This window comes from Schistocerca americana, chromosome 4 (assembly GCF_021461395.2).
Source record: "Schistocerca americana isolate TAMUIC-IGC-003095 chromosome 4, iqSchAmer2.1, whole genome shotgun sequence".
NCBI lineage: Eukaryota > Metazoa > Arthropoda > Insecta > Orthoptera > Acrididae > Schistocerca > Schistocerca americana.
This window is the reverse complement of record NC_060122.1, coordinates 301,581,905-301,604,991: the sequence shown is the minus strand read 5'-3', so window position 1 is coordinate 301,604,991 and position 23,087 is coordinate 301,581,905. Positions and strand designations below refer to the sequence as shown.

Below are 23,087 nucleotides of genomic sequence, written 5' to 3'. Positions count from 1 at the left end.
ACAAAAACTGATTCTATTGGTTTTCTGGCACTCTAATTCTCATTATTGCCACATTACTATTATCTAGCGTGCAGTACTCTGTATTCATCTCTAAGTGTTGTGTTAAATACATAAATATTGTGTGCTAAATAATGTGTATTAATCTGAAATGCATATATGCACTAAATAGAATCAGATAATTGCCCAGTTTGCATTGTTGAAGCTGTTGACACTTTGAGTGCAAATCCCATTTGTTGACGGGACGTGAAAATTTTGGTAGACTTCCGATCTAATCATTCATATTGGCTAGCTTAATATGTCTTCATTGTGTTGCTCAGGAAATTTACATCTGATCAGATGATGTCCTATGGGGCTTTTGAGTACAGAACTGTGAAATGGTGGAGGAAACTTGCTTTTCATTTGTTGTGACAAGTGTGAAATTAACTTCGATGCAGCATTTATTGTTTGGCGTATTCACACAGTGCAATCTGAGAATACACAACATCAAAATTCAATTATGGCATGAATGTATAAAACAAAGAATAAACACAAAGTAAAAAATATCACATCTAAATGTAATTGCTGTACAATTTAAGCATTGATACACTACACTGCACAAACACTATGCAACCACTACATCACTCCCCCCTCCTCCAAAGTGTTAATGCCATCTGCAAATATACTTGACCTAGTGTCCGGATCACATGATGACTGGTGTTGCTCTTGTGGAGTCGTCAGCTGCAGAACTCAATGTCCGTGGGGGGTTATCAGCGACATGTGGCAGGGTAGTGGGTGGTTCAGATGTGTTCGTAAATGGTGTGGCAGGTGATTTGTGTGCACCAGTATCAGAAGCACTAAATATTGGTTTTAGGCAGTGAATGGAAACTGTTGTTGGCATTCCTATGATAGTGACTCTAAACGTTTTAACCCCTGCTGCGTACAATATAAGGCCCATCATATGATGGTTGTAGAAGTTTATGTACTGTGTCATGTCGAATGAAAACTTGTTTGGAGCTTGACAAATCAGCAAAGACAAATGTCCGATGAGTCCCTCGCTCTCTTGCTGCAATAGGCCAGAGTTGGCGCATCTGTGTGCGTAACTTGCTGACGAAGTTTGATGAATTAGTGACAGTGTCCGGCATGCTGCAGAGGAACTCACCTGGTAGTCTATTCGGTTGTCCATTGAGCAGCTCAGCTGCAGGTGTGTTCAGATCATCTTTGACGGCTGTGCGGAGACCCAGCAGCACGATCGGTAGTGTCTCAGTCCAATGTTGTGACTTGTGATGCCGAAGAGATACTTTGAGCTGATGTTGTAAGCATTCTATGAAACCATTCACTACAGGGTGGTAAGCATTTGTCCAGATGTGTTTCGTACCTAACAGGGTTGTGAGTGCCTTCAGTAGATAAAACTCAAATTGACCTCCCCGGTCAGTACTGATACGTAATGGTACGTCAAAATGAGCAATCCACCCACCGAGAAATGTAGTGACAATAGTCTGTGCAGTAATATCAGACATGGGGAGTACCTCCAGCCAGCACATTGGTCTGTGACAGTCAGACAGTAAGTACATTCCTCCAAGGGCAGCAGCGGTCCAACAATGTCATTGTGGACATTTTCAAACCATTGGTTAGGTGGAACAAACATTACGAGGAGTGCACTAACCGGTTGGCCGAGTGGTTCTAAGCGCTTCAGTCTGGAACCGCGTGACCGCTACGGTCGCAGGTTTAAATCCTGCATCGGTCGTGGATGTGTGTGATGTCCTTAGGTTAGTTAGGTTTAAGTAGTTCTAAGTTCTAGGGGACTGATGACCTCAGATATTAAGTCCCATAGTGCTTAGAGCCATTTTGAAGTCCACTAACATGACGAGTGATCTTGTTACGCTGATAGGCCGTGCATTGGTGAACAAAGATCTTACAGTCTCTGTCAGTGTTAGGCCACACACGAGTTCTTTTCACCAAACGCACTGTAGCACAAACACCAGGATGAGACAGATCGTGTAGTGACGCAATTTCATGAAGGGTCATGGCTTTTATGCAGAGATGTCACAATACAAAAGCATGTTAATTGAATGCAGCATAGCTGAAGGGTAGATGGCCAGGTCAAGACATCTCACATTTTGTCATCGGACTAATGTGCTGCAGCTAGTGCCTTGTATTTGATTGCCTTTGAGATCACCCCAGTGCGAGAGAGAGCATCTGCTGGGTCATTAAATTCTCTCTCTACATGAACAATGTTGGTTGTAAACTGTTCTATGAAGTTCAGATGACAAAGGTGGCACGGTGATGCTTTGTCCGGGAATTCACGAAATGCATATGTCTGCGATTTGTGGTCCATGATGAGAATGAAGTGTCTGCCTTTGAGCATGTATCTGAATTTTTTATTGAAGCATATTGCTCTCTGTGGACAACACGGTTGACGCAGTAGACCGGCTCTCGACTTTCAAAGGACATTACCGACGCAGTATGTCGATGATGCATGGTGCAGTTGGTGTGGTTGGTTTGCACTTGATGTCCAGTATTACACGGCATGGTTACTATGTTAGTTTCCATTGGAGATAACAATGCAGTCACCAAAAATGTTGCAACAAGCATGAAATTAACTTTGAAGCAACATTTATTGTCTGGCATTTTCAAACAATGCAATCTGAGAGTACTCTATACAAGCATCAAAATTCAACAACAGCATAAATATATAAAACAAAGTATAAAAACAAAGTCAAAGATATTACATGTAAATGTATCACTGTGCAACTTGTGGACTTATATGCCTTGATACACTATACTGCACCAACATTATGCAAACACTGCACATTGTTTCCTTATGTGTCTGAAGAATGCATGTGTTCTCCATAGTACAGTAAGAAAATAAGAAGATACCTCTGTCTAAATACACAAAGTTGTAGTGTGCAGAATTGCCAGTGTGTGAGGACAATTCCAGAGTTCTGCTTGGGGCGAGCTGAGTAGGTTGTCTACAGGAAAGCATTCCCTGAAATAGATAAAACAAGAATTCAGAGGATGTGAAAAGTATGTTTAGCCAAAATGAAAAACCAAAGAGGAAAGGCTGCAAGAATAGCACAACATACAGCGCAGTGAGTGCAAAATTGCCATGTGTAAGGTACCATGTTTCAGAATGTATCAGTAAAAAAATTATACTGTGCAAAACTAATGTGTAATAATATACAATCAGTATTGTTGGATGTTTATTTCCAGTTATTGAAATTAGAATAGTAGATTATTGGGATTAATGTGGTTATTAAAAATTTTTGACTTCCGTATACATTTCTTGCAAAATGTAACATTCCTTAAAAATACAAGTAAAATAAACTAAACATTCAAATAAGCTGAAACTATGCAATCCAGGAGTAATAGTGTCAGGCTTTCATGGAATGTTAGTGTCACAGTTAAATGTTGGCTACTTTTATTAATAAAAAATATTGAAAATTCTTAAAAATAATTGGCTTTCTAAGAGGCCGCAAGCTTTATATGGCCAGGAGTCAAAGTGTTAACAGTAGTGATCTGCACTCATCTGAGTGTTCCCTGTCCTGTCACCCGCCACTTATACAGGTTTCCATTCTTTTCTACCCTCTTATCACTGTGTACTTATTCTCCCCCGTCTTGCTGTCTAAATCATTTCCTCTCCTTCCCAACTGTCTGCCTGAACATTTCCTAGTAAACAGTCTGTATTACCACAAAGTGAAGTGTATGGTATTCATATAGTACTGAAAGATAAGTAATTGCAGTATTTTGGAGGATATGTGTAAATTGTTATTAACTGAAACAAAAAATGAAATGTGGCATTCCCTAGCAATATGCATTGTTTTCTTTGAGACTGAGTTTAATTTTATATATCTAATAAGTAGATCTTTTTAGCCCTGTACCATAGATAGTGTGGAACTATTTTAGCATTCATATTGTTGATAGATTTGCTGTTTTTACCACTGTATAACAATCACTCTTCATTGTCATAGTGCATGGTGATCCAGATTGTAGTATCATCTATTTATGTTAAGGTTACAAGTTCCTCTCAAAACTGGAAACTTCAACTTACCTAAATTGTAGGTGTCAGTGGAAAGAAATGCTAAGCCACAAGAGCATTTTTTGAGGAATTGGGTGTTATATGCTCAGTTAAATTCAAAGACAAGGACATAAATACAAGAAGTCCAAACAATTTATGTAGTAGAAAGCACTTTCTAGCAATACATACAGAATTTCATGCAACTAACATGTGGTGTATTGTGCACCAAGTGATACTGACGGAATCAGATTAGGAAACTAGATACTGAAAGTGGTAGATGATTTTTACTGTTTGGGTAGTGAAGTAGATGATGGCTGAAGTAGAAAGGCTATGAAATCCATACCGGCAATAGCAAGAAATGGGTTGCTGAAAAAGAGAAATTTGTTGACTGAATATAAATTTAGTTGTTAGGAAATCTTCTGAAGGTTGTACCTTGTACAGAAGTACATTTGGCAATTAAGAATTCATACAAGAAGGGAGTAGAATGTTTTGAAATGTGGTGCTACAGAATAATGCTGAAGGTTTGAAGGAAAGAGGAAATAAATAATGAAGATGTACTGAATTGAAGTGGGAAAAAAAGAATTTTATGGCACAGCGTGAGTAAAGAATGGAATCAGTTGATAGGACAAGTCATGAGACATCCAGAAATTGTCACTATGTTAGGAAGAATGGGGCGTAAAATTTATAAAGGGATACAAAGGCTTGAATACAGTAAGTTAGTTCAGTAGATGTAGGTTACAGTTGCTATGCTGTGATAAAGGGATTAGCACAAGATAGACCAATGTGGAGAGCTGCATGAAATCACTCTTTGCACTGAAGACAACAACAAAAACAGTACTTTAGGTTTACAGCTGTTACAGTACACTTTACCTTTATGTTCTTAAAGTTCAACGGTTAGTTAGTTACATACATCATAGATCATTTGAACGATTCTTTCACTGAAATGATGTGGAATGAGTTGGTCAACAGGATATGTATACGTGATTAGTGTTAACATTAATGAACACGCTATTTTTTAGTCCTTCTCATGCAATGGGGATTAAAACAAGTTTTTTCCTCCTCTACCAGTTTTTAAGTAGAAATTAATCCATGGAATAGAATGATCTGTCTGGGAGAAATCATTTTAATTTAGATTTAAAACTTGCTTTGCACCTGTCAAAACATCTTGTGTTATTGGAAAAATGATAAAAAAATTTTTGTTGCTGACAGATTATAAGATTGTGTTGCTGGTGGCTAGTGAGAGACAACTTAAAATTTGTCAGTTTGGTACATAGAATATGTCTTGTGGTCAGGAAATCACATGATTATCCTACCACCAGTAGGTGCCAGTTCATTTAGTGTCACTGTCTGCTACATGAACTAACTTTACGTCCCAAGGTAACTCTAAACTACCATCAACAAAAACAGCAAAGGTTTCTATGGAAGATGGGTTCAGCTTCACCAATGCACAGACTCAAGAATGAATGGGACAACAAAATAATAATATGCCCAGTATTGCTCAAAAATCACTGGGATATGAGCTGCCATGTCAAGCATTATTGATGCTAAACAGAACTAGGACCAAACATATCAGATATGCATATTTATCTACACAAATGGGGCAACCAAACATCCCCACTTTGAAATTGTAGAGAACCACAGACCTTCAGACATGTCACAGATGAATGCCGCAGAATGTCATATAATGGTAGACCAGAAGACATCCTGCTGGCAGCCCAGAAGTTGATTAGTTTACATAAATAACCAAGATGTTCATTTGTAATGTTTTATATTATGTGTATAATACTCTGCATTGTGTTATTACCTGCACATGTGTGTTTTTTAATGTGTCAAGAAGCCATTTGATAAATAAATAATTGTGGATCTTAGGCTTTTGCTCTCAATGAAACAGGTGATTTAAAAACAGCTGCCGGCCGGAGTGGCCAAGTGGTTCTAGGTGCTACAGTGCGGAACTGCGCGACCGCTACGGTCGCAGGTTCGAATCCTGCCTCGGGCTTGGATGTGTGTGATGTCCTTAGGTTAGTTAGGTTTAAGTGATTCTAAGTTCTAGGGGACTGATGACCTCAGAAGTTAAGTCCCATAGTGCTCAGAGCCATTTGAACCATTTTAAAAACAGCTATGTAGAGTTTGTTAAATAATTGTGAATCTTAATTACTTAATTGTGAATCTTAAACTTAATACAATTATTATATCAACTGTTTTAAGACAGTATTTGCAGTGCGTTTCAAATAGAGTATGAAACTGCTACTTGTGAGGCTACCACAAAATGTTCTTCCTTCATTTAGTCGACAGAGAAGTAGCAGACCTAATGTATCTGATACAACAGAAACTGATAGAGTGAAACATTGTTTTATTTTAAATTATTGTGACCCTTAAGTAGGAAAAACAGGAAGAAAGATTGAAATTGATTGATAGTAGAAAAAGAAATGTCAAATCTGTCAACCTGTACATCGGAATTCCAAAACTGCAGAAACCTTTCAGTCCAAAGCAGTTCCTGTCCTTGGAAACATCTCAAAGGAAGAATCATTGATCCAAAAACTTCAAGCTTATGTTTACCATATTACTGTTATCTAATTTTGGTTACATATTTTTTTTGAGATGGATATTATCCTCTTATGAGAGAAGATACAGGTAAAATATGAATTTGAGAACTCTTGTTGCCTTTAGTTTTAAAAAACAACTTTATTAATTTAAAGCTGACAAAATGTTGCAGATATAGATGAAGTCGCAGATAGTGAAAATGTGGTGTGTGGAGGTTGTGGCACTGAAATTGAGGGTTGTCAGTGTCGAGCCATATTGGATGCCTTTCATGAGACAAATAGGTGAGATTCACAATAATATGTGTTGGAGCTATGAATACATATAATTGGTAAAAATTTTCTGTTTTCACTGAAACATCATTGCAAAAGAAAATATTGAATACACACAAAGTCCAAACTGTGCTGACCCGTTAATATACTCACTGTTGCTATTTTATTAGTAGTTTACTGACTATTGAATATTTTGTTGGCTATACATCTAAACATTGATGATTTACTTAGTTACACTATTATTAGTATGTATTGCTGCTTCTTGGATAATGAAGTGAATGGGATAATCTGTATCAGTCAAGGATCCTAAACTTCAAGATAAGACTGAGGACTGTACTAAGCTTTTAATGAATCCTTTCTCAGAATTAATGGAACATGCATTAACAAACATACATCTTGTGTGTGTGTGTGTGTGTGTGTGTGTGTGTGTGTGTGTGTGTGTGTGTGTGTGTCTTTTCTTTTAGCCCTAAAGAAGTATCCATCCCAAAGCTTAGCAACAATGTCTCATTTATGTGCCTATAGACAACTCAAACCCTCAGCTATGAGTATATGACAACTTGTTACTTTTTCCCCTTCCATTTTTTATACTCCAATAAGAACTTTCCATTCTTAAAATAAGAATGGAAAAAAAATTGTCAACAATGGAGATTTAAAGCTTCAAAGCTTCTGCTCGGTTTTGAAAATAACTTGAGATAGTAACATGAAGAGCAAAAACAAATGGCACAATAATGTTGATCAATGAATGCAAAAATACCATTTTCAATTTTAAATGTGTAAAGGTAAGAGGGAATTATGAAAAAAGTGCTGTAATTGAAAGTACGTGTTGTAAATTGACCAGTTTTGATATGACAGGTGTCCTTACTCAAGGAGAAACAGTGTAGAAAAACAGTTCAGAGTGACAGAGTTCTGCAAAATTCATATGCTAGGAAACAGAGTGAATAGGAAATGAGAAGTCTGGTGGCATCATATGCACATGGCCATAAAGAAGTGCAGTAAAAAATAAGTGATGTTCAGCAGTATAACATATTCATTACTGTATAGAGACAGAGTGAAGTGGCAACTTTATATTTTAATGTTAGAGAAAAAGTCTGTCCAACACATTATGAGACAGTTGTTAAATATGACACAGGAAAATCTGGATTGTAATTAAGAGTGCATTATATGGAATCAAAATAACTGATGATTTTATTTAATGAAAATACATATGTTGTAAGTAATGAGTTATAGATGCATAATAAGGAATGATTTAGTTAGTTGTTTAGTTGGACAAAATGAAGAGGAAAAGAAAGGGAAGTTTTTAAAAGTTACAAATTGCAAAGTATACTTATTTACGGAAAGGGGATATAAATAAGAACACCAACTGGAATTATGAATTGTAATGTAGAACATAATTGACATTTGATCTGACATCACAGATGATAGGTGAGTATTAAAGTAAGTTAAAACTGAAGTTCTTAGAAATATTGTGCTTCTTAACTGAGATGAGCAGCAAATTTTATTTAAATGAAGTTTATTAGTGCATGACAGAATCTCAAGTGACTACTTGAATTAAAAGCTGCAGTACTGATGCTCTTATGTACACAAAATGAACCAATTAGGAACTTACTCTGCAGAATTGGTATCTTTAGCTGGTTCTTATTTTATTTTTATTGTATTTTTCTTAAATTATCATTTTGTAGTAATACATGCTGTTATCATCATCCTATGTTGAATTTAGCATATGCTTTTACATTAATGCCCTGAAATGTAATTATTTAGGAAACTTATTGAGATGGAGCTGTTGGAGAGACTTTCCAGTGAAGTCATAACTTCTCTAATCCATGTTCGGATTGAAAAGCATGTACATGACAGTTGCAAAGGAAGTTTTGATACATCATACCTTGCATCTTTAGATGAAGTAAGTGTGTTTCCAGTATGCTCCATTTGGACTATTTTGTTATCAAACACTTTGAGATTTATCTTTAAATGATTTAATAGTGGCACAGTGAGGATTCACATGATTTTCAATTTCCTATCATTTAGTCTTTAAGCAGTTTCATGCACACACCTTCCAAAATCATTAAGAGTAATGATTGTGTCCTGTAGTGGCTAAGTCTTTAAATTTCAGACTACCAGTCCAAAGGTCTGGGGTTCAAGACCTCAGTTGTTCTTAAGGCTTTTTTCTGTCAGTTGCCACTTCTTTCACCTCTATCAATAAATTGTTACTGTGATAAATGCCAAATTATTCCATCTGCGATTAATATTAGCTTTTCCATTGCGAAGAATACAGTAAGAATAATATGTGTGGTTCTTCAACAGTTATGTTTATTCATCCCTAGGGATTTAAGCATTTTCAGCTTTGCATTACACTTACTCTCTCCAAAACTGTGATAAATAATGCATAGCAGTTCAAAGAATGTACTACTAAACCATAAATAAACTGGAAGCCATCGTGGATAAACATGATTTATATTCATTAACATATTAACTAACTGTGTTTTCTTGAAGGTATTGTGCACATTACATGTCATATATATTTCATAATTATATGTTGTATTTTTATATTAAATAACCTTTGAACTAATTGTAATTTCTGTGAAGTTATTGTTTGTCTTACATATCATATGCAATAGTGTGAACACTTCAGTTAGATTGATAGATGTTAATGATGTTTATTGTGTTAGTCACAGTGTCGTGTGCCATAATTTGATTTCCTCAATAATTTTTAGTATGTGTTCTCTGCTCAAAGATGAGTTGTTGTGATATTCTGTCTTAAGACTAGTTTGACGCAGTTCTCCACACTAGTCTGCCCTGTGTTAGCCCTTCATCTCTTCATAACTCCTGCAGTCTATATCCATTTGAATCTGCTTACTTGTTTCAAGGTTTGGTCTCCCTCTACAACTTTCACCCCCATCTCCCACCCTACCCCTTTACAAACTTCCCATCAAAATGACAGTTTCTTGATATGTCAGGACATTTGCTATCAGTGATCCCTTCTTCTAGGTATGCTGTGCCATAAATTTCTCGTCTTCTAAATTTGATTCATTACCTGTTCATCAGTTATTTCATCTACCCCTCTGATCTTCAGCAGTCTTCTGTGGCATCAAATCATAAAAGTTTGTATGCTCTTCTTGCCGTAACTGCTTATCATCCACATTTAACTTCCATACAAGGTTACTCCGCATACAGTACCTTCCCCCTTCACCCTTCATCAGTTGTTTTGCTTCCTCAACAGCAAAACTCACATGCTACTTTGAGTATCTAATTTTCTAATATAATTCCCTCATCATTTCCTGATTTAATTAACTACTTTCCATTACACTTGATTTACTTTTGTTGTTGTTCATTTGTGCACTATTTTCAGGACACTGTCCATTCTGTTCAACTGATCCTCCAAGTCTGTTGCCTTCTGTGCCACAACCTGAAAGCTTTTGTTTCTCCACCCTGAACATTAATTCCCTTTTGTAATTTCTCCTTAGTTTCCTCTACTTCTTGCTCGATGTACAGATTGAATAACGCTGAGGATTCCTCCCTTTCATGCCCTTTGATTCACATTACTGTAGCCTGCTTTCTGTACAAGTTGTAAATAACTTTTAACTCCTTGCATTTTATCCCTGCTACCTTCTGATTTTCGAAGAGTCCAGTCAGCATTGCTAAAAACTTTCTCTATGTCTAAAAATGCTATAAATATAGGTTTGCCTTTCTTTAACCTATCTTCTAAATAAATCATAGGGTCAGTATTGCCTCACATGTTGCTACTTTCTCTGGAATCCAAACTGATCTTTCCGAAGGTCAGTTTATAACAGTTTTCCAATCTCCTGTAAATAATTTGTGTCAGTATTTTGTAACCATGATTTGTTAAAATGATGATTTAATAATATTCCTACTTGTCAACACCTACCTTCGAAACAGGAGCTGTTGCCTTGTTCTTGAAATCTGATTGTATTTTACCTGTATCATATATCTTGGAAATCAAGTGGAATAGTTTTGTCATAGTATGTTCTCTCAAATATCTCAGTAATTTTGAGGGGATGTTGTCTAGTCTATGTGCCTGTCTTGACTCACAGTAGCATACCTCCCAAACAATCTTTCATCAATTTCCCGTTCTCTTTCTACAACATTGTCTTAAAGTTAATTTCCCTTGTGAAGCCATTTCAAGTGTTCCTCCCACCTTTCAGTTTTACCTTCTCGCTTGGCAACTGAGCCTGTGTTGTTCATCTTTTCGCATATTTGATTTTCTGTTGTCTTCACTGCACTATCTCTGGCAGCGACCCATTCATGTTCTGTTGTTTCTTTCCCCTGTTTCTCAGTCATTGCCTCATACTTATTTTGAAATTCTCAACAACTTAAGGTTCTTTGTCCAGGTCCTGTATCTTTAATCTTTAATTCCCCCCTCTCTGGATGAGTGTGATAATTCAAAATCTGCTGTGGGATAAACAAACTGAAATTGGGAAACCACCCATATTGTCATATTGTAACCAGAATCAAGTCTAAATTTGAAAACAGTGTCATCAGTGATATATAACACTTAGAACTGAAATCATGTTTATTATGAACACCACTATACACCCAGAAAACAAGTGAATTCCTGGACAGAGAGTGCAATTAATTATGCGGACATTAAATATACCAGAATGCTGGTGTTTATACAAATAGCACATATTCCAGAATATACAAACATAAGATATTTCAAGAATGTTCCAGAAATAATAAATACTTAATAACAAATAATTGCTGGTGGTCAGATTCAAACTGTGACCTGCAGCACACCAGCCAGCAGTGCTATCCACTACAGCATATACAAACATTACAAACATAAGATATTTCAAGAATGTTCCAGAAATATACTTACAAGGGGAGACCACGATATGGAATCACCGATTTACTTCAACTTTTATCCCTTTAGTAGGCCATCATAACAACATAATGTGCAAGTGGTAAGGTGCACGACTCTGGCAATTCCGAGAAAATCACAAGAGAAGTTTTACATATCTATTGTGTAACTGATGTACCTGCATGTAGGTGCCAGACGTTAGAATTCATTGTGGTCAAGTGGCTAGTGTTCAAGCTTCCTAAGATGAATGTGTATGAGGCAATGGTTCGATACCTGTTCAAACCTTCATTTTTGTAGTACAAGTGTAAATTTGATGGTATTCAAAAAATTTGCACCTATACTATTTGTTCTTGCTACATTAGCTATGTCTCACCGCTATGCAGTTTAATTGCCAAATGGGGCCTGCCTCTGTATCTGCTGCTCGAAGCATTGAGGTATAAAATAGTTCCAGGTACCTTACCAGATTGCATGTATAAGGTATTTCACAAATCACAACAGGCAGGCATTTTCAAGAAAACGCTATGCGTTTCTTCATTTACTTGTCGATATTTATGAATATGTTTGTTCTAATAATAGACTTAATTAAAAGTAGTAAGTAGTCAAATAACATTAAATTCACTAAAACTTTGTGCAAATACATGTGTTTTTAATTATATACCTCTCAAATGTCATATAAATTAAATAACATGATGAAAAAAATATAGACCAACAATTAATTTTGAGCGAGAGTTGAACCATCACCTCATACACGTTTGTTTTACAAAACTCGAACACTAACTCCTTGAGCACCATGAACTCTAATGTCTGGTACCTACGCACAGATACATCAGTTACACAATAGATGCGTAAAACTTCTCTAGCTATTTTCTCGGAATTGTCAAGGTAGTGCATCTTACTGTTTGCATATCATATTGTTTTACTGGTCTACTAAAGGTGTACAAAGTTTGAAGTAAATCTGTAATCCCTACATCGTGGCCTCCCCCTGTTAATAACAAAGAATTGCTAATGGTCAGATTCAAACTGGTGACTGCAGCACACCTGCCAGCAATGCTGTTCACCATGGCACACTGCATGCACCACAGCTTGTAGCATGCTCCCTCTTTCGGGAAACAGCGACCCACTATTTCAGGAGTTCTTCAGCACTTCTGAAATGTAGTAGGTCTTAAAACAGAAGATACAGACGACATCTCTGTGCCTTTGTCTTCTGGCAGAAGGGTCATAATCCTCAACTTCATGTGTGACATCTGACAAGCAATGGAGCATACGATTTGGCACAAAGTAGTGCTTTAGTTTCTATTCTTATAGTCCTAGCTTCCATAAGGCATAAAAGTCTGTGCCAAGTCTCCCAGACTGAATCTCGCTGGTTGGTACTTGGCGTTGTAGCACTCTCAGTCTTTCTCCTGGTCTGCGGTCCATGTGCAAGCCAGCTGCCTTGTTTCTTTGGTCATGGTGATGAGGTGTTTCATGTAGTCATCATGAGTACTGGCCAGTTGAAACTGGATCTGTGTATCCATTGATGGTTTGACCTTGCAACTGTGGAGCAGAAAGAATGGTGTAGAGCCTGTAGTGCCGTGCTTCGCTGTGTTTTATGCGAATGCCACAACAGTCTCCCTGTTTGATATCAATGTACATTGAGAATACATCTGCCTATGTCTTATTGAAGCATTCTGTGAGGCCATTCATCATTCAGTTGTCATCCTGTAGGTGATGTTGCAATGTGTAATTACCTTTCATACTAGTTTCGACTGGAAAACTTTTCCACAATAAGAGATCATCACTTGGAGTGCTCTATGCTTCAGAATGCTGTGTTCTACAAGGAACTTTGCAATTTCTAGAGCTTTGGTTGTTGGCACAGCTTCGGTTATGTCATAGTGGGTTCGGCAGCCAGTGCAGACTTTTATCCAGCGATTCCCATTTGTTAACTTCAGTTACCTCCTCAAGAGGTTGATTCCTATTTGGTAGACTGTTGCTGCTGCAAGTGGTACCTGATGCCCCCGAGGTAAATGCAGCACATACTTCCATCGTTCCCATTCCTAACCAGTGGCTCACATAGTGGTTAACCAGTCAGTAAAGATGTGGCCAGTGATACCTGTGTCTGATTCTAAGTTCAAATATAATAAATTTCCTGGAGACAGAAAAGTTTTTGTCTGCAAGTCAGCATGGATTTTGAAATCATTGCTCGTGCATAACTCAGATTCCCCTTTTCTCACATGATATCCTGTGAACCATGGATGAAGGACAACAGGCAGTTTCCATATTCCTAGATTTCCACAAAGTGTTTGACACAGTACCCTACCACAGACTGTTAACAAGTGTCCAAGTGTATGGATTAGATTGCCAGATGTGTGAGTTGCTCAAAGACTCCTTAAATAACAGACCCTAATATGATGTCATCAATAATAACTGTTCGTCAGAGATAAGGGTATCGTCAGGAGCACCCAACTGAAATGTGATAAGACAGCTCTTGTTCTGTATACGCGTAAACAATATGACAGATAGAGTGAGCAGCAATCTGCAGCTGTTTTCTGATGACGCAGTAGTGTATGGGAACAATCATTGAGTGACTATGTGAGGATACACAATGACTTAGGAAGAATTTCTAGTTGGTGTGATGAGTGGCAGCTCGCTCTAAATGTAGAAAAAATGTAAGTTAATGCAGGTGAGTAGGAAAAACAATCCCATAATGTTCAAATACAACATTGGTAGTGTGCTGGTTGACACAGTCATGTTGATTAAATATCTAAGGCATAATGTTACGAAATGATGTTACAAAAGGATGGTAGTAGGGAAGGCAAATCGTCTACTTCAGTTTGTAGGAAGAATTTTATGAACATGTAGCTCTATAAGGGAGACCACATGTAGAACACAAGGTCACTTAAAAACTAGATATCAAAACAATTCAGAGGCATGCTGCTAGATTTGTTACCAGTAAGTTTGATCAACATGCAAGTATTGTATTATGGAAATCATGTGCAAACTCATATGGGAATCCCTGGAGGAAAGATGATGATCTTTTCACAAAACATTATAGAAAATTTAGAGAACTGTCGTTTGCAGCTGACTGCAGAACAATCCAGCTGTCACCAATGTGCACATTTCATGTAAGGACCTTGAAGACGAGAGAAATTAGGGCTCCTATGCAGGCATATAGACGGTTGTTTTTCTCTCGCTCAATATGCGAGTGGAACAGGAAATCAAATGATTAGTAGTGGTAAAAGGCAGCCCCTGCCATGCATCACACAGTTACTTGTGGAGTATGTAGGTGTAGATGTTCTCTAGAGTCTTCATGAATACCTGGTAACCAGATGTTGCATTCTGGAAATACTTTAAGACAGTTGGCTGTAGATGACCTAGGATGATGATCAACCATTTCTACCCCAACAGATAATAATTCCTCTTGTACAGTATTCCATTCCTTAATTGGAATCCTCATTTTGTCGGTTCCTCCTCCTTTGAGCTTCAGCAGTGGTCTATCTTTCCTCAGTTCAGCAGAGATGTTACTTAATGCAGTTATGATTTGAGATTTTATCTATGCTGCTGTGTTCGTCCAAAGGATTTCTTGGAGGCAGTCGGTGCCCCTCTGTTTGTGTCCACTTTTGTATTCCAATGTGATGTCATGCTTCTGAAGCCTGAGTGCTCATCTCACCAGTTGACTGACAGATCCTTCAAATTAGTCATCCAGCATAGGGAGTGGTAGTCTGTCAAAACAGCAGATGATTTGCCACATAAATACTGCTGCATCTGGTTGATGGCCCAAAAAACTGCAAGTCATTCTTCCTTGGCTATAGAATAGTTCATTTTGGACTTGGAGAGTGCTCTGGGAGTATAAGGTATTGCCTTCCCGAATTTATTCTTGAACTGCACCTGTCCCACAACCAGTAATGTTGGTATGAAGTTCTCTCTTGCCATTCTTGCCGTACAATGATAAGACTGGAGAACATGTAGCACATTCTTAAGGACAAGGAAAGATCTTTCTTGCACCATTCTCCAGGAAAGTTTGGCATCTCCCTGCAGTAATTCTTGTAAGGGATGTGCATTGTCACTGAAGTCTTGTACGAATCACCAGTAGTACGAGCACATCCAAGAAAAATTCTTGCATCGTGAATGTGTGGAGTATTTGGAATATCTGCGACTGTTCTTAGTTTCTCTGGACCAGTGTGGACTCCATCACCATTCACTATATGCCCTAAAAGTTTTATTTTTTGGGTGATGAAGAGGAACTTTTTCAGATTCATGCAGAGGCATGCAGCCTGAATATGCTTCAAAACAATTATCAGGTTGCTTTGATGTTCTTTAAATGTTTTTAAAAAAATTACGGATAGAAAACTCATGTCATCCAATCGAGTGATGAAGTGAGTCTAGATCCCATGTCGTGTCATCTGTCATGACATTCCGTAAAAGCTTGTGTTCTTGAACCATACCATAGTGTGAAATATTGATGGCTTTTTTGTCAAAACTTTGGGTGCCGAGTTGTGTCAAGTTTTTGAATAACCTAAGCTTTCAGGGATTGATGGGTGTTTTTTAAAGCCAGAAAAGAGCGATATGAGTAATTCTAGTGAATTATGCTGTATGCTGTCAGTGTGACAGGAATGACTAAATGATGTGGGGCAGTTACTAGAGATACCATTGGCAAGCTCCAATCTATCCGCTACCCAACTCCTGTCAACTTTTGGGCAGTCACTCATCAGCTGTCAGTGTAGACGTAAATGGATACCTTTTGGGTGTCTGTGTGACTTTTTGTGAGAATGGATATAATTAAAATTGGGGGTGGGGGAGGGGGGGGGGGAGGGAGGGAGAAAGAGAGAGAGAGAGAGACACACAGAGAGAGAGAGAGAGAGAGAGAGAGAGAGAGAGAGAGAGAGATTTGTAACACAAAAGCCAGTAAACTCCCAGTGTCGGTAACTGTTCTATGGGTGACACTTAAATCAGCTACAGGTGAGAGGTTCTGATTCCTCATTTTTGTTTATAATTTGTATATGCGATGAAAACTATACCAATTTTATTTAAAAAGCACACCTCAGAATATTGATTCATTAGGTAATGCATCACTTATATATTGATTACCTTTGTGGTTTAGTGTATAGCATTGCTGGCTGCTCTTCTGGAGGTTCCATGTTTTAATTCTTCATGACTGCAAAAATTTTTCTTGGGTAGAAATGTCTCAAATAGAGTCCATTAAGCCTCATGACACCAAATGAGTAACCATTTGATTAACATGTATAATGAAACTTTGGCTGGTTAAGTGGCATTGTTTTGAAGGTTGTACACCAGACTGTGATACACTTTGTTGATGGTGTTAGGAGAGCAACCAGCCACAAATTTACTTTTAGTTCCTTTATTCAAAGGATACCGTTACCGGTTTTGAATCATTGTGATTCATCTTCAGACAGTTTACACGCTTTCTTTATGACATATGGTGTGTTTTTTACAGATTAAATGTCCTAAAATATAAATAATACATAATTATAAACACGCTACACACAGATGGTTGCATTACAGATTTTTGTTGCATGTGACTTACGTGAAACGTCAGTTTCAAGTGTTTGTTTTCATAACATTCGTCCAAAAGATGTAAATGCATTCCCACTGCATCCTTGTTGTTGCATACGTAAATAGTTCTCACTGAACACTTTAGATTTGTCACTGAGATGATTTCTACCACGCACCACATGTTTTGATACGTGCAAATAGCTTACAAACATATGAGTATCACAGATGATATGATATATCGTAACATTTGACGATGATGTCCTATGTTTGGAAAGGATCATATATTCATTTACACAACTGTAATGCCCCCCCCCCCTTTTTTTTTTATTGGTAAATTAATTATAAAGTTTTTTATGTATATTTAGAACTGTATAGGTAAAATAGTATATTATTTAATTACATTTAGCATCATGAGAATTATAGTAACATATAAATTTGCTACTTGATCTGCAGACAGGTATACTAATATTATTTGCTTTGGAGGCTGGAAAGTAATTTTTGGAATTTTTTCAGGAAAGGGGTGTTTGCTGACTCTGTTCGTTAAGGATATAGTCTGGGGTGCTGTTTGTGTGTGTGTGTGTGTGTGTGTGTGTGTGTGTGTGTGTGTGTGTGTGTGTTTCAAATTCTTCTAATATATTCATAGTTGCTCCTTTTTCTGCTAGATGCAAAATTTTTAAGTTGTCCTCAGTGTTTCCCACAGGATGGTTTTCTTCAGCAATATGAGCTGCAAATGCTGATTTGTTCAAGTTACCAAGTCTTAGAGCATCAATATGTTCTTTGTATCTAATTTCAAAACTTCTGCCTGTCTGTCCAATGTAGAATTTTGGGCATGTATCAACATTTGAGTTTGTATATTCCTGATTTACGGTAGGGACTCTTGGAGGTATTTACATCATGGATTACTTTTTGTTGTAATTTATTATTTGTGGAAAAGCTGATTGTGATATTTTTCTTCTTTTTAAATATGTTTGCTTTTTGGTATGAAAGTGGGCCTATGTATGGGACAGTATCATATTTAGGTTTGGCTTCGGTGGCACACTTATTTGGCTTGAAGTGACTGCTGTGAAGTGGATCTGTGGTTTTTGTCTGCATTTTGTTGTGGAGTTTTTCTATTATTGTGGATTTATATCCATTATTATGAGCAACAGTTTTAATTATATTGATTTCATTTTGTTGGTCTGAGCCACTCATTGGTGCTTTTTTAATTCGGTGTAGCATCGTTCTGAAATATGCTATTTTTTTTGGCGTGGGTGGCAAGATGAGTTGCTAATACTGACGTCTGTGGTGGTAAGTTTTCTGTAAATACTAAATTGATGTTTATTGCTACTATTGCAAATTTTCTGGTCGAGAGAGTTAATGCTTTTATTAGTTTCATGTTCAACTGTGAATTTAATATTTTTGTGCATTTTGCTTAGATCTGCTGCTCATGTATCTATTTCATTGCTTGTACCATCAAAAAGCAGGATTGTATCATCAACATATCTTCTGTAGTATATTATTTTCTTTGAGATGTGCTGGTTGGCAGAGAAGAATTTTTGTTCTATATGGTTGATGTAAATGTCAGCCAATATCCCAGCTAAGCTACTTCCCATTGCCAAACCATCATGTTGTTGGTACAGTTTGTTGTTGAAGCTAAAGTAATTATGCTCTAGAATAAGTGAAAGTATTTCTATGAGTTCACAGATCTCTGCAACACTAATTTTCTTATATTTAAACAGATTGTTTCTTATAATGTTAATAGTCTCTTTGACAGAGATGTTCGTGTGCAGGTTGAGTATGTCTAGTGATGCTAATTTAGCTGTTGGTGCGATGTGGATGTCTTTAATTAAGCTCATGAGTTCGTGTGTGTTATGTATGGTGTAGTTATTTTCAAATGTATAGTATTTGGTGATGAGGTCTTTTAATTTACGGCTTATGAAGTATGCAGGGCTGTTTCTTGAGTTAACAATTGGGCGAATGGGACAATTTTCTTTATGAACCTTTGCTGTGCATGCAGTTTTGGTGCTGAGGTATTCATTGTTATGCAGTTATGTATTTCATATTTGTTCAGTAAAAACTTACAGTTTTGTAGTAGCTTTCGGGGGTTTAGTTAGGGATTTTACTGTAGGATCTGTCTTTATTTCAGTAATATTGTTGCTATGGAAAAATTGCAAGGTTTTCTCTACATATTCTCTTTCATGCATTACAATTAAAGAATTTCCTTTGTCAGCTTTTGCTATGAGTGCTCTACTTTCAGACAGTTTGCTGTTAATACTTTTCAAATCTTTAAGTTCAGTGTTTTTGCGGGTATTATTTGTTTGAAGTTGTTTCATTATCAGTTTATTTGTCTTGTAAGCAACTGCATTTTTCTCACTGTGTCTAGTTTTGCTGTGTCACAAGCAAGTTTTGTGCAGGCTATGCAATTTTTAACACTGTGATTATTGAGATTTGTTCCAATATTATGTTTCAGACCATTTATTTAATATAGTGAGTTCACTGCTGCTAAATTGGATGTCAGTTGTATTAATAACTCTATCAAAAAATTTGTGTTGGCTTAGCTGTTTGTTTTTATCAAACTCTGAATTGTCCATAGATTTTAAGGCTTCAATTTTCTTTTTGTGTACCGTCTGAAGATGAATCACAACAATATGAAACCAGTAACGGTATCCTTTGAATAAAGGAACTGAAAGTAAAATTGTGGCTGGTTGCTGTCCTAACACCATCAACATTTGTCTTCAAACAACAGCCACGGTCTCTATCATGTCATCATATGACAAAATTGCATGTGATACACTTAACTGCTTACTGATTTCGAAAGTCTTTTAAAAAGGAATTTAAATAACACACAAAAAGTTACAGAAGTAATACATCACCTCTCATTGTAAGAATAAAATAAGAATATTGCAGGGCAAGAAAGAGAGGAGGCACAGAAGATATTTGGTTGCAGAAAAAGGAAAAAGATAGAAATCTGAAAAAATCTTTTTTGTTGAGAAGGGTAATTATTGTTGGGAACAAATGGGTGGCAACATGTAACTTCTTTTTATGCATTTATAACTAGTAGTCAGTTCAATGTTAGAGAAATTATCACTATTTTTTGCACTTTTATTAATATGACATTTACCTCAAACTTTCTGTTCGTGTAGAACTTTCTAGAAAATGTGATTTTCTCTCTTGGCAGTGGCTGGAAACTGTTGTAATGGGATGGCTGACTCGAATTTATTGTGCTGGAACTGATGCAGCCCCACCTAGCACACGCTCCACACAAGAAGCTCTCAATAAATTCAAGCAGAAGCTCTCTCACTTTTTGTATGAGACATATACCCGGACACGTATTGAGCAGTTGTTTAATATTATTATTGGTATGTACAATAATTGGCAGTGGAAATAATGTAAATATGTTGAAAAATTTGTCAAAACTTGTGATCCAAAACTTATTAGTTTCTGGCATAACCCAACTCTTTTCTCTGTTGCTAAATTCCCAAGATATTTCCCAAATACCCCCCATCCTTTTTTTTCTGGAGACACTAGCCTACCTTATAGTCAGCTGTCCATTTTAAGTTTTATTATCTCTTCCACATTGAGCTCCTTTCACTTACAGCGTGTGTGAAATGGATCTACCACTCTGTCCCTTATTGTACCGCCATTCAATGTCCCAAAACTGCCGGAAACAGTTTTTCCCGTATTACACAGTACCACTCTTGTCTAGAATCTATTAATCAGCTTCTTGGTCATTTTTATGACTTCCTTGCATCATATACTGAAATGAGATTGACAGTATGAAAACTTTGTCCCATACCTCCCAAATGTCACTCCATCATCCACATTACCTCTGTGATATACTTGTTAGGAATTGGAAGACACTTAATCATAGCTCCTTATACTTTGGTTCTTACCCTTTTTTGGGAGGGGGGGGGGGGGGGACGATGCAACAAGGATACAACCTAGATACTTATTTTGTCACTTAGGTCCTTTCAAATACCCCTACTAACATGGCACTTCTCAATGGGAACTGGTTATCTAATATGTGCATGATTCCCACAGCCATCTGTTCTTCTTTTCCATTAGTGTCTTCATTTACTCCTCATTTCTTGCTGATTGTCCCCCACAGTGCCCCACCCATGAATGATGTGAGGCGGCCCAGTGGTTAGCACGCTGGACTTGCATTCAGTAGAGTGACAGTTCAAATCCTTGTCCAGTTATCCAGATTTAAGTTTGCATTATTTCCCTAAATGCTTAAGGCAGATGCTGGGATGTTTCCTTTAAAAGGGAATGACCTATTTTCTTCCCCATCCTTCCCTAATCTGGGCTCACACTCCATACATAATGATCTCGTTGTTTACAGGACATTAAACCCTAATCTTCCTTTTATTTCCATTCTTGCTTTTTTTTGTTGCATCTATTCACAAACTGGATTCTGTCCCTGCTATTATCAGCATCAACTTTCATCTGTTCAGATTTTCTATTTATTCTCCCTCTTTTCATTTTTCTCTCCACCATGTTGTACCTTTTTTTATTTTTCTCTCCTTTTTTGTCTTTTTTCCAAGGGGTAATGTTTGCAAAACGTTTGATAAGCTTCACATTTTAAATGGGGAGCACCTTAGAGAACACACCAGTTTAGACTGGATACAGTTTTGGTGAACCCAAGGTTCCTGTGTTGAGGTCTGTTGAATATCACCATCTGCCTGGAACTGTAAGCTCCATACATGAGTCAGAGGAAATTTGGATGTGCCAGTAGAAAGGTGTGTGTCAAAGGGAACAGGAATTTCCATTTGTTTGTGAGGATATTACAAGCCTCACCTTAAACATGTACACTGCCTGCCAATAAGGTGAATAGCTGTTGGGGCAAAATGTTCATTAGTGCACAAACTGCACCTGAACACCTTTCTTAGTTAAGTGGGACTCTGCTTTATTTAGCAGTATATCCCCAGCTACTCCTAGGACATTCACAAAACTTACAGCAATCAATAAAATACTCTCAACAGTTCATGAAGGCTGTTGGGTATTACTAACACCCAACCCATGTAGAGAATGTATGAGTTCTGTTGTGACTTGGCAAGACAGCCAAGCCACTATGAGAGGAAGCCGAAAGGCACGCGTTTAAGCTCACGCAGGATGGCGTGAAGTCTGGAACAGTTAAAGGAATAGAGACTAGCAAAAAAAAGGTACGTAGCTTCTGGAATACTTAACTTTAATCCATAATTGGTGAACATCGGTTTGATGGTACATGCATCACAAGATAAATAGCAAATGATAATGGCGCCTTGCTAGGTCGTAGCAAATGACGTAGCTGAAGGCTATGCTAACTATCGCCTCGGCAAATGAGAGCGTAATTTGTCAGTGAACCATCACTAGCAAAGTCGGCTGTACAACTGGGGCGAGTGCTAGGACGTCTCTCTAGACCTGCCGTGTGGCGGCGCTCGGTCTGCAATCACTGATAGTGGCGACACGTGGGTCCGACGTATACTACCAGACTGCGGCCGATTTAAAGGCTACTACCTAGCAAGTGTGGTGTCTGGCGGTGACACCACAAGTTCAGCCTTCTTGAACATCAAAGATGATGATGATGATGATGATGATGATAGAACACAAATCAACTGCCCAAATGTGTTTTTAATCCCAAAGAGAAGATAGATTCGAAAAGTTGTCACCTTTCAGAAAGTGTTTTGTGGGGTAACAGGAATACTGAAGTTGGTGAAGTACCTCTGAAATGGGAGACTGGTAGTGAAAACTACTACTTCATATCGAGGAACTTTGCTGTAGAATCAAAAAAGTCTGTGAGAAACTGAAAGTTCAGCCCTACATACAAAAACCTTTAAGATTTAAATGCCACACTGTGCTGTGTTCCCATTGGTTGTAGACGACTAATTTATTCATGATATTAATTTATTCATGATATTAGTTTGCTCACTTTGTTATGTGTCCACAACTGCCATTCTTGAAAAGCAAGTACTTCATTTTCCAAATTCTGCAGCAGTCACTGGGAGTCAAGAGTACAGTGAAA

The 23,087-nt window shown here is 37.4% G+C and overlaps 1 protein-coding gene across 1 annotated transcript in view; it reads left to right on the top strand.

The window, feature by feature from the left end:
- Nucleotides 1-23,087, top strand: part of LOC124612551 (anaphase-promoting complex subunit 2) — a 115,364-nt gene that overhangs the window by 7,510 nt on the left and 84,767 nt on the right. Inside the window, exons 3-5 of the mRNA XM_047140826.1 lie at nt 6,708-6,816; nt 8,563-8,701; nt 20,265-20,445. Coding sequence (XP_046996782.1) covers nt 6,708-6,816; nt 8,563-8,701; nt 20,265-20,445 — 429 coding nt within the window. The remainder of the gene's footprint in view (nt 1-6,707; nt 6,817-8,562; nt 8,702-20,264; nt 20,446-23,087) is intronic.